The 13,198-nt window shown below is 40.8% G+C and overlaps 1 protein-coding gene across 2 annotated transcripts; it reads left to right on the top strand.

The window, feature by feature from the left end:
* The first annotated feature begins 479 nt into the window (after window positions 1-479).
* tlr7 (toll-like receptor 7) lies at window positions 480-13,123 on the top strand. Of its 2 annotated transcripts, none has more exons than XM_062069136.1 (2): window positions 480-1,133; window positions 9,799-13,123. In XM_062069136.1, exons 1-2 carry the CDS (start codon window positions 1,119-1,121, stop codon window positions 12,943-12,945), a joined length of 3,162 nt encoding a protein of 1,053 aa, XP_061925120.1. In that variant the 5' UTR covers window positions 480-1,118; the 3' UTR covers window positions 12,946-13,123. The 2 variants fall into 2 exon arrangements, with proteins under 2 accessions (XP_061925120.1, XP_061925121.1); XM_062069137.1 differs by lacking the exon at window positions 480-1,133 and adding an exon at window positions 8,654-8,898.
* The last annotated feature ends 75 nt before the right edge of the window (window positions 13,124-13,198 follow it).

Genomic DNA, 13,198 nt, shown 5'->3' with positions numbered 1-13,198 from the left:
GGGGGTCCGAGACTGGGGAGCGAGACTAGGCTTGTTCCGACATGGTTGGCCGGAACGTACTGTTATGTACGTGAGGGTTGGAAGGAGACGGCACCACGAAGAGCTTAAGGTTACCAGGTTTATTGTAACCTTTTGATGATTGTGTGGGATGTGTATGCTACTCTAAGTGTTGGATTCAGGATTAAGTGTAGAATTAACCATGTAAATTATTCAAGAGGATGTTGTACATGCGTGATTGATGAAAAACTTCGTCTGACCAAGAGGAGAGGCACAAGGGAGATCCGGGGACAGGCAGGTGGTCGAGGGCAGGCGGCAAGCAACAATGTCCAAGTCCAAACGAGTGATCGAGGATTTAGGGAGGCAGTCCAATTTCCAGGTGGAGGTCGAGGTACAGCGCTCGAGCACACAGAACAAGGTGGGCACTGCAAGGAGAACAGGGGACATCAGTCAACAAGGCAAAAGACAAAAGACAGGCGAGGACAACGAGAGGGAAGCCAGAGACGTAATGCTTACTACAAGAGTTAACGACGTTCCGGCGTAGGTTCCAAGGAGTGACTGATCTTTATGCTGTCCTCCTGATTGCTGCCAGGTGCGTTGATTGATGAAAGCCGGCAGCTGAGGCGAAGTGTGGGTGTGAAGCGCACGGCGCGTGCGAGGGCGTGTCCTGGCATGCTGCCAGACAGAGTGTTGGATCTTGCAATGGGAGGGTTGTGGGTTCGAGACTGAGCTGACAGAATGCATAAAATAAAAATCTACCTGTCGTCATGTTTCTGATAATGATTGTGAATAATACACAAAATTTTTAAAAAAATGTGTAGTTCCACTGTAACATTTGAGTGGGACCTGGGCCCTTCTGTAGTGGAAAAGTTTAAGAACCCCTGATGTTCATGTTATGTAAAAAAAAAAAAAAAAAACAGCTTCAAGATGAAATGGTGAGAATGTTTGTGCATGTGCTAGATAAAAGTGAAGTGATACTAGGAAAATGTAGACCCAACTCGCGCACCTGTGACTTTCATCTATTCACCAAAATACGTTCAGCTATTGCAGTGCTCAGTCAGTTTATGGTGTGAGCTGAACTAACTGCAAATTGCAACTCCAGAAAATCTCTTGTGGGAATTATGTTGTTTCATCTGGTGAGTAACAACTATTCTTCTCGCTGAACTGAAAAAAACAAAACCTAGTGGGTCAGCAGTATGAAAAATGTTAAATATATGTGATGACTAGGGATGATGTTTGATAAGAAATTATCGAGTTCGAGTCTATTATCGAATCCTCTTATCGAACCGATTCCTTATCGATTCTCTTATCGAGTCCAGATAGGTTGTTGTATATGGAAAAAAACACACAATATTTGGTTTAACAAAAGCTCACTTTTATTATATAATAAAAAAATAAAATCTAATAAATAAATAAATATTGACTGTTACCCACCTAAAAAAATAAAATAAAATAAATAAATATTGACTGTTGTTACCCAAAGAATATTAAGTGGGATTTTTCAGAGAAACAAATATATACAGTAACACAAAAACAAGCTGTCTCTGTGATCACTATAGGTGTATAAATAATAATATAGTGTTAAATAAAATCAGTCCCTTGGGCACAAAACTGAAAATAATACAGCTCTCCAAAAAGTGCACTTCTGCTGCTATTTGACATAACTGTTTGTTATGATGCTTTGACATTTTTGCACTTTATTTCTTTATTGAAAGAAAATTCTAAGAACAGAAAAGTTGTTTGCAAATGTGGTTACAATGCTAAAAAATGAAAAGTTAAAGCTAAAAAAAGAAATACACTTTATTGAGTTAACATTATTTCTTTATGGGGGAAAGATGTTATGAGCTAGAGAATATAACAACTACACTACCCAACATGCAACGGGAGTTACGAGCATGCGCGGTCACCCCGAAAAGTGTTGCATGTTGCCACGCTGTGAAAGTAAACGTCAAGAACTCAGCCAACACGCCTCGTCTGCATTATTTATAATTAGACAGACAACACATATACAGTGTGATTTTGTTTTGTTTACAAGGAAAGAAAAACAAAAGTTAAAAAAGGGATATATGTTGTATATATATGTATGTGCTGCGGTTGCATTAAGAACGTTGCGACAGCTGCCGTAAAGGAGTTGCGTTGCTAGCCTGGTTGCTATGTTTCCGGTTGGTCGTAAAAGTGTTCGTCATGTGTTTTTACCCTGCTAAAATTTCTCAGTAAAGTTATTAGTTGGATTATACCTTTTGTTTCGAACTTTATTACACCTTGGAGCGCTTTTTCCCGTCCATTGTTTTCCTGCTTTCGCTATCTGCGCCTAATGACTGAGCTACATGACGTCATTTCTTGTGATGTCCCACGGAGCATTTCTGGTCGGGACGGGATTCCACTCTTTTTCTTTACTATAGTGGTCTCGATAACGGGTACCGGTTCTCAAAAAGGGATTCGAGTCCGAGGACTCGGTTCGTTTTTTATCAAACAACCGGGAAAACCGGTTTCGAGTATCATCCCTAGTGATGACTGATGTTCATGTTATGTAAAAAAAACAACAAAAAAAACAGCTTCAAGATGAAATGGTGAGAATGTTTGTGCATGTGCTAGATAAAAGTGAAGTGATACTAGGAAAATGTAGACCCAACTCGCGCACCTGTGACTTTCATCTATTCACCAAAATACGTTCAGCTATTGCAGTGCTCAGTCAGTTTATGGTGTGAGCTGAACTAACTGTTACATGACATTAAATACATTCGCATTACAAAATGAGATTTGTTACAGGAGTGACATTAACAAATCTGCATCTGCAAGAATTGATGTGATTGATTTAATAACGCAACAGCTGTTGTGGCTACTAGGGCTGCTCAATTAGTTGATTTTTAATCACGATTTTGGCTGCCATGTTTATTTATTTATTTGTTTTCATTTAATTTGTATTGATATCCAGCATCAGACATTCCTATCCATTACATCATATTTACATACATCATATATCTTATCTGCCCTGAATGTCAACATATTTTTTGTTTATATCCCAACCACCCCACCACCGCCCTATGGGAAACTGACATGTTTTACATGACATAATTAATAGTTGTGATTGATACACTATATTGCCAAAAGTATTTGTCCACCTGCCTTTACTCACATATGAACTTGAAGTGCCATTCCATGGACTTATCCAACATATTTTGGTATCCTAGAGCATTCAAAGTTCCTTTCACTGGAACTAAGGGGCCAAGCCCAACTCCTGAAAAACAACCCCACACCATAATTCCTCCTCCTCCAAATTTCACACTCGGCACAATGCAGTCCGAAATGTAGCGCTCTCCTGGCAACCTCCAAACCCAGACGTCTCCACTGCTCTAGAGTCCAGTGGTGACGTGCTTTACACCACTGCATCCCACGCTTTGCATTGGACTTGGTGATGTATGGCTTAGATGCAGCTGCTCGGCCATGGAAACCCATTCCATGAAGCTCTCTGCGTGCTGTAAGTGGGCTAATTGGAAGGTCACATGAAGTTTGGTGCTCTGTAGCAACTGACTGTGCAGAAAGTCTTTGCACTATGCGCTTCAGCATCCACTGACCCCTCTCTGTCAGTTTACGTGGCCTACCACTTGGTGGCTGAGTTGCTGTTGTTCCCAAACTCTTCACTTTTCTTATAATAAAGTTGACTTTGGAATATTTAGGAGCGAGGACATTTCACAACTGGATTTGTTGCACAGGGAGCGCCCTATGACAGTTCCATGCTGGAAATCACTGAGAACAGCCCATTCTTTCACAAATGTTTGTAGAAACAAACTCCATGCCTAAGTGTTTGATTTTATACACCGGGCCTAGTGATTAGGGCACCTGATTCTCATCATTTGGATGGGTGGCCAAATACTTTTGGCAATATAGTGTAATTGGGATTTCAATATTGATGAAAACATGTGATTAATTTTTTGGTCACAATTCTGCAGCCCTGGTTGTAGCTATAGTTTCATTCCTTTTTCAGTAACAATAGAGCACAGCCATCTCTCACCACATCTTGCTTGAAATATTGTGGCTGCACTACATCGCATATTTTCTTTTTTTAAAGCATATACTACCGGTGCATATTTTTGGCCTAAAATATTATTAGTCTTATATGCATTACAACAGTGGTCATGCATCACGGGGATCGGACCGGTCCGTGATGCATTTGCTACCGGGCCGCAAAGAAATATTAATTAATTTATAAACTACCACATTTTCTCCGCCTTAACTTTCGCCTGTCCCATAAGCTTATGCACATTAATGGACATATAAAATGTTAATGTGCCAGATTGTAGCCAAAGGTTAATTTCCATCTGCAGTGGTCATTGTATATAGCAGGGTTCTTGACGCTTTTGACTTCGGGACCCAACTTTTCCACTACAGATGAGCCCGGGGACCACTCCAATATTAACACTGAATTAGTATTCTTATTCTTGTTTTTGATCATATTCAATAATTATATCCAAACTACTTACAGTTTACTACCTTGTCAAATGATATAATAGCATGTGTTAATCAAAAAAATGATATTACTAATTTAGCAAATAAACCTTAGGCTCAGGTCAGGCTGATTAGAAGAATAAATACTAACCAAATAAACAATACATTGACAAGAATATGTATTACGTTGTGCTAAAATAAATATACAAAATTAATAATAAATATGTTTCTTAACTAAACTGTCAATAAAATAAAGTGCAAATGAAAATACAGCTTCACCACTTTAGTCATAATTTCTGCGCTTAAGAAATTTCTCTATGACATTAGCGCCAGACTTATTTTGTTTGTTTTATATTGTCATTGTTGCCACAAGTGTTGGAAACATGTATTACGACTGTGTACCGCTGCTGCCTATGCACCCCACAGCTGAAAAACACATACATTCTAGGGGGCGCTCGCGGCCCAACACTGGTAGAAACAAGAAACACTGGTATATAATATAAACGTGCCGGGGACCATCTCTTCGCAGAGTGGAGATGATGTTATCTTCAGTAATTGTCCAGTTTCTTGATGCCTTTGAAAAGTACTTTGGCTTCTTCCGGTCCCCGACTTGACTTGTAGATTTTACGGTTGCCGCTACCGGTGCCTTGAATCTTCCACTGCCTCAAAAACTCACATGTTTTTTGGCGATGTCAGCATTGCGTTTTGTCAGATGTCCATAGCTGTGTAGCTGTCCTCCGTATACTAACCTAACCTGCTGGTATCGGGCAAGGACAAGTCACAGGTGGAGAAAATCCTCAGTGCTGAACTCGAACTTGCACCTGGCTTGCTGACAACAAGCTATCCATACAATTGGGTAAAACGGAATCCATCCTGTTTGGGTCCCACATCAACTTTAAGAAAGTCAATGATTTCACTATAAAAGTGGGTGACATTGTTATCACCAGGAAAGATTCTAGAGGCTAATCTTCCCTGTGATAAAATGGCAACCAAGGTAATCAAAAAGGTCAACCAACGAACGAGATTTCTCTCTAGAATCTCCTCTCTGGTCAACAAAAACACCACAAGGATTCTGGCGGGAACTCTCGTTCAACCCTTTTTCGATTACGCATGCACATCCTGGTACCCTAGCACCTCCAAAACCCTCAAATTTAAACTCCAAACATCCCAGAACAAGCTAGTCAGATTACTTTTAGACCTCCACCCCAGATCACACCTCTCTCCTACCCACTTCTCCAACGTGGGCTGGCTCAGGGTGGAGGACAGAGTAAAACAACTCGCACTGAGCCTAGTCTATAAAATCAGCTACACCTCCCTGATACCGAAGTACATGTCAAACTACTTCCTTAACGTAAATGAACGCCATAACCACAACACCAGGGGGAGTTCCACTAACCACGTTAAACCCAGATTCCGATCTAACAAAACTCATTCTCTTTCTATGCCACATCAATGTGAAATGCGCTCCCAACAGGTATAAAAGAAAGGGCATCTCTATCCTCCTTCAAAACCGCAATAAAAGTACACCTCCGGGCAACTTTAACTTTAACTTTAACTTTAACTTCAACCCCAAACTAACACCCTACCCGGATTGTTAATAATCAAATGTTTTTCTTATGCTTTCTGATATCTCTCTCTCTATGTCTACTACTTGCTGTACATATCCTACCAAGTCAGACCTACACTGTTTCAATGTCCATTTCTCTGATGATGCAATTGTTGATGCTGATTGTTGATGACAGAAGTGTTGATACCAACCAAAACTAACCCCCCCCCCCCCCCCCCCCCTCCATATCCCACACCCCGGATTGTGTGTGATGACTGTATTATGATGTTAGTATATATTTGATAGTATATATCTGTATCATGAATCAATTTAAGTGGACCCCGACTTAAACAAGTTGAAAAACTTATTTGGGTGTTACCATTTAGTGGTCAATTGTACGGAATATGTATTTCACTGTGCAATCTACTAATAAAAGTTTCAATCAATCTAGTAACCGGTCAGCATATCTCCTAATCCACAAATGGGTCATAGTTGACAATGGTCTGATCGCGACTACAGACACTGACTGTTGGGATTATCTTCATAAAACGTCCCAAGGTGCATTCACGGAACATCAACACAAAACCGGCGTTTACAGGGCAAAAGTACAGGCACTAGTTCAACGTCATAGCTAGAACATAGAACATAGATGTGAGGCATACATTGTGTCCCATGTCCACGTCCATAATGAGCAACTCTAATCTCATTCAACATCTCTCAACGGCATATTTAAAGGTGACACTATAGTTACTTTTTCTGGTACATAATTACTTTTATGACGGAGTAATTATGTAACTAATTCAACTACTTTTTGGGGGAAAGTAACTTGGGTAACGCTTTAGTATGGAGAAAGTATTCACCATTAATTAGTTGCTTACTAACATGCAAATTAATATTATAATTAGTCATTATTAAGTACTTAATAATGCCCTTTTCTGCATGGCCTTATTATACAACAACTCTGACCCCAACCCCAACCCTAACCCTCTAACCCTGACCCTAACCCTGTAACCCTAACACTAACCAAATAACTCTAAATTAAGTATTTGTTACTTACAATAATTTCCCCTAGTGTCCAAATAACTCTTAATTAAGTCTTTGTTACTAAGAATATGTTCCCCATACTTAAAGGCCTACTGAAATGATTTTTTTTTTTATTTAAATGGGAATAGCAGATCCATTCTATGTGTCATACTTGATCATTTCGCGATATTGCCATATTTTTGCTGAAAGGATTTAGTAGAGAAAATAGACGATAAAGTTCGCAACTTTTGCTCGCTGATAAAAAAAAGCCTTGCCTGTACCGGAAGTAGCGTGACGCCACAGGAGCTAGTATTCTTCACAATTCCCCATTGTTTACAATGGAGCGAGAGAGATTCGGACCGAGAAAGTGACGATTACCCCATTAATTTGAGCGAGGATGAAAGATTCGTAGATGAGGAACGTTACAGTGAAGGACTTGAGAGGCAGTGATGGACGTATCTTTTTTCGCTCTGACCGTAACTTAGGTACAAGCTGGCTCATTGGATTCCACACTCTCCTTTTTCTATTGTGGATCACGGATTTGTATTTTAAACTACCTCGGATACTATATCCTCTTGAAAATTAGAGTCGAGAACGCGAAATGGACATTCAGTGCCTTTTATCTCCACGACAATACATCGGCGAAATGCTTTAGCTACGAGCTAACGTGATAGCATTGTGCTTTAACTGCATATAGAAACAAAAAAAATAAACCCCTGACTGGAAGGATAGATAGAAAATCAACAATACTATTAAACCGTGGACATGTAAATACACGGTTAATGCTTTCCAGGCTGGCGAAGGTTAACAATGCTGTGTTAACGACGCCATTGAAGCTAACTTAGCAACCAGACCTCACAGAACTATGTACTCTCTCCTTTTTCTATTGTGAATCACGGATTTGTATTTTAAACCACCTCGGATACTATATCCTCTTGAAAATGAGAGTCGAGCACGCGAAATGGACATTTAAAGTGACTTATCTCCAAGACAATACATCGGTGACACACTTAGCTACTGAGCTAGCGCGATAGCATCGTTCTCAAATGAAGATAGAAACAAAATAAATAAACCCCTGACTGGAAGGATAGATAGAAAATGAACAATACTATTAAACCGTGTACATGTAAATACACGGTTAATGCTTTCCAGGCTGGCGAAGGTTAACAATGCTGTGCTAACGACGCCATTGAAGCTAACTTAGCAACTTAGCAACCAGACCTCACAGAACTATGTACTCTCTCCTTTTTCTATTGTGAATCACGGATTTGTATTTTAAACCACCTCGGATACTATATCCTCTTGAAAATGAGAGTCGAGCACGCGAAATGGACATTTAAAGTGACTTATCTCCAAGACAATACATCGGTGACACACTTAGCTACTGAGCTAGCGCGATAGCATCGTTCTCAAATGAAGATAGAAACAAAATAAATAAACCCCTGACTGGAAGGATAGATAGAAAATGAACAATACTATTAAACCGTGTACATGTAAATACACGGTTAATGCTTTCCAGGCTGGCGAAGGTTAACAATGCTGTGCTAACGACGCCATTGAAGCTAACTTAGCAACTTAGCAACCAGACCTCACAGAACTATGTACTCTCTCCTTTTTCTATTGTGAATCACGGATTTGTATTTTAAACCACCTCGGATACTATATCCTCTTGAAAATGAGAGTCGAGCACGCGAAATGGACATTTAAAGTGACTTATCTCCAAGACAATACATCGGTGACACACTTAGCTACTGAGCTAGCGCGTAGCATCGTTCTCAAATGAAGATAGAAACCCATCAACAGCCGTGCTCACCTGCATTCCAGCGATCAACGGCACGACGAAGGACTTCATCCGTGGGTTTGGCGGCAAGCATCGGCTAGGCGTAGTAAGTAGTCCTTGTTGTGTTGCTGTAAGTATTGTAATGCCCCGCAGTGGAGAAGGAGTCACACAGACGAGGAAGCGCTGCTCAATCGCTTTATTAAATAGCGGTAACTGGTTGTAGTTCAAAAAGTAACGCACACACATACACGAGCTGCTGTTAGCCAAAACTCACGCTCACACACACTCAAGTTCTCCGCCAACTCACTCGCGCATGCGCGTTCCCCAAACCCTTAAAGACACAGTACACTAATGCAAATATCACAGATATTACAGTATTGTACTTAGCCGCTAAGACACCGATCGATCCCACCTACAACGTTCTTCTTTGCAGTCTCCATTGTTCATTAAACAAATTGCAAAAGATTCACCAACACAGATGTCCAGAATACTGTGGAATTTTGTCGAAGAAAACAAGAGGCTTTTCTATCGGGTCCGATGGGGTCCAACCACTTCCGTTGCTTTTGTGACGTCACGCGCATAAATCATATCCAAAGGAGTTTTTCAACCGGAAGTGTGGCGGGAATTTTAAAATTGCACTTTATAAGTTAACCTGGCCGTATTGGCATGTGTTGCAATGTTAAGATTTCATCATTGATATACAGTGGGGCAAAAAAGTATTTAGTCAGCCACCCATTGACAATCAATGGGTGGCTGACTAAATACTTTTTTGCCCCACTGTATAAACTATCAGACTGCGTGGTTGGTAGTAGTGGGTTTCAGTAGGCCTTTAAGTGTTACCGTAACTTGTAACTACAACTATTTACATTGTAAAGTGGTTTTCACAACAATGGTAGAGTAAACATACACAACATGCACTGTAGTGTGACAGCTCCTCACAGCAACGTCAGTTTTTCCTGTCACGTAAAGTATTTTTCTGACAACATCCTATGCCTTTTCTTTACAGGTGTTTGTGGCACTGCTAGACCTTTGGTGGTGTTCCTTCGAATCGTCAGCTATCATTTTATACCCCAAAACTTTGCCTTGTGATGTGAGCGAGGCCGACAATGGGAGTATGGTGATGGTGGACTGCACTGACAGACGCCTCATAGACATCCCTCGCGGCATTCCGAGAGACACCACTAATCTGACGCTTACCATCAACCACATTTCAAAGTTAAACTCCTCCTCTTTTGGCAGTTTGGAGAACCTGACTGAGCTTGATTTTCGGTGCAACTGCCTCCCCATTAAAATCGGCCCGAAAGACCACATTTGCACTGGGAGTGTGATGATTGATGACGATACCTTTGTCAGCTTAATGAAACTGCAAGCACTGTATTTAGACGGAAACCAACTCAGTGATATACCCAAAGGACTGCCTCCTGATCTTCTCTTGTTGAGCTTAGAAGTGAATCACATCTATGAAATTTCTCATGCAAAACTATCCACAATCAAAAATGTTGAGAAGCTCTATCTTGGTCAAAATTGCTACTATCGAAATCCATGCAACTTCTCTTACCAAATTGAGGATGGGGCCTTTTTACTGCTCACCAATTTAACACTTTTATCTTTGAAGTCAAATAACTTGTCTTTCATTCCACATCAACTACCTACAAGCCTGAAGGAGTTGTATCTCTACAATAACAACATTGAGCAGGTCACAGAGAATGATTTCAAAAACCTAACAAACCTGGAGATACTGGACATAAGCGGAAACTGTCCCCGGTGTTACAATTCTCCTTTCCCATGCACACCTTGCCGAAACGATTCCCCTCTTCAAATCAGCAAATCAGCTTTTAAAACGCTGGCGAAACTGAAGACACTCCGTCTGCACAGTAACTCTTTAAAACATGTGCTACCTGAATGGTTCAACGGTACAACAGAGCTGAGAATCCTTGATCTATCATCAAACTTTTTAGCTTTGGATATAGTATATACCAGCTTCCCACAATTTCTGAGTAAACTGGAAGAACTGGACCTATCATTTAACTTTGAGCTAATGCGGTACCCCAAAACTCTAAAGTTGAGCAAACATTTTTCCCAACTCAAGTCCCTTAAAATCCTCAGAATACAAGGCTATGTCTTTCAACAGCTAAAACAAGACAGCATTGATCCTTTAAAAGCACTGCCAAACTTAGAAGTCATAGACCTGGGTACGAACTTCATAAAAATTACAAACCTTAGTATTCTGATGGACTTGCCAAGTTTTAAAATTATCAGTCTCTCTGAAAACAAAATATCGTCCCCATCTGACAAGGAGAATGCTGCTGGTTTCTCTGAAGGAGAGGAAGATCCCTTACTCTGGTCGCCCATGTTGGCTGACAACAAAAATACGGAAGTACGAGAGACGCGCTACTTCCGATATGATGAATATGCGCGTAGCTGCAAACACAAGGATAAAGAACTTGAAGTTAAAAAGACATTTGCCAAAAAGGAATGCACACAATTCGGCAAAACCCTGGATGTAAGCAGGAATAACATTTTCTTTCTGCATTCACGGTTTTTAAATCTCTCTGAGCTGTGTTGCCTTAATCTGTCTGGCAATGCAATGAGCCAAAGTCTAAATGGCTCTGAATTTACCTACCTGACTAATTTAAAATATCTAGACTTCTCAGTGAATCGTCTGGACCTGCGCTACGCTACTGCCTTTCAAGGGCTGAAAAATCTGGTGATCCTTGATATTAGTCAAAACAACCATTATTTTGAATCCGAGGGCATTACTCACATGCTTAATTTCACAAAAAGCCTGAAAAAACTCAAGACGCTGCGGATGAACCACAACAAGATCTCAACTTCGACAAACACTGAGATGGAAAGTGATTCTTTGGAGAGGCTTGAGTTCAAAGATAACCGACTGGATATGTTGTGGCGAGACGGTGACACCAGATTTGTCAATTACTTCAAGAAACTACTTAATCTGAAGATACTCGACATTTCTCATAACAACCTCAATTTTATCCCGCATCAAGTGTTCTCTGGCCTGCCAAAGAAGCTGTCTGAGCTCTACATAAAGAAAAACAGATTGAAATCATTTGCATGGGAAGAACTACAACTTCTACAATCACTGCAGGTCTTAGATCTCAGTCACAACAGCTTATCGACTGTTCCAAGCATACTCTCAAACTGCACCAAAACTCTCAAGAAGCTCATCTTAAAAGGAAACCAAATCAGAACCCTCACACCCAATTTTCTCAGGTATGCACATAACTTTACATATTTAGACATCAGTTTTAATCGCATACAACACATTGGGGAATCGAGCTTCCCCAATGACGTCGTCAGTCAGATGGAAATGCTGCTTTTGCACAACAACGATTTTGTGTGCTCGTGCAACGTCACTTCTTTTGTCACATGGCTCAACAGTACCACAGTGCTTATCCCCAAACTGGCCACGGATGTGACCTGTGCCACTCCAGAGGCACAAAGAGGTATACCCGTGATCTCGGTTGACCTGTTGGCCTGTCAACACAATGATATGGCAATCATTCTCTACATGCTCAACGCTTCCCTCGTTCTTTGCTTCCTCATCCTGTTCATCTCCAGCCATCTCTTCCTATGGGACGTCTGGTACATCTACCATTTCTGCCTGGCCAAGTTCAAGGGCTATAGGCGCTTATACTCCCAGAGTGCCCTCTATGACGCCTTTGTGATTTATGACAAAGAAGACCCGGCCGTATTGGAATGGGTGACAAAGGAAATGTGCATCCACTTGGAGGAACGAGGAGACCGTCGACTGACTTTGTGTCTGGAGGAGCGAGACTGGATTCCTGGCTGTCCACTGATCGACAATCTCTTACAGAGCATTCACAAGAGCAAGAGGACGGTGTTTGTTCTCACCAATAGATACATCAAAAGCGGAAACTTCAAGACAGCTTTCTACATGGCCCAGCAAAGGTTAATGGACGAGAAAAATGACGTTATCGTCATTATCCTTTTGGAGGAAGTGCCATGCAATTCCAAGTACTTAAGATTGAGGAAAAGGCTGTACAAACGCTCGGTTCTCAAGTGGCCGACAAACCCTCGAGCTCAGCTGTACTTCTGGTTCAACTTGAGAAGCGTTTTAGCCAACGAAAGCCACAAGCAATACAACAACCTCTTCAAGGAGACACTGTAAAACAGACCAATATGGCCAGTAAAGTTCTGCATGTTGTATATCTATTATAAGGTGCGAGCACTGTGTAAATAATTTCACTCCATTATTGTGACACCATCCTGGTAAAAAAAAAAAAATTGTATGTCACCAAACTGTCATCTTTAAATGACTCTTTGTCTGCTTAGATTAAAAAGGGAAAAGCTAAGTTGTAAATACTATGCGCACAGCTCAAATGAACATTTGTTTAACATTGTATGAAACATGGAAGTAGTGC

The sequence above is a fragment of the Entelurus aequoreus genome, linkage group LG14, assembly GCF_033978785.1.
Source record: "Entelurus aequoreus isolate RoL-2023_Sb linkage group LG14, RoL_Eaeq_v1.1, whole genome shotgun sequence".
NCBI classification, from domain to species: domain Eukaryota; kingdom Metazoa; phylum Chordata; class Actinopteri; order Syngnathiformes; family Syngnathidae; genus Entelurus; species Entelurus aequoreus.
Note: the sequence above shows the minus strand (reverse complement) of the source record. Positions and strands in the feature narration are given on the sequence as shown.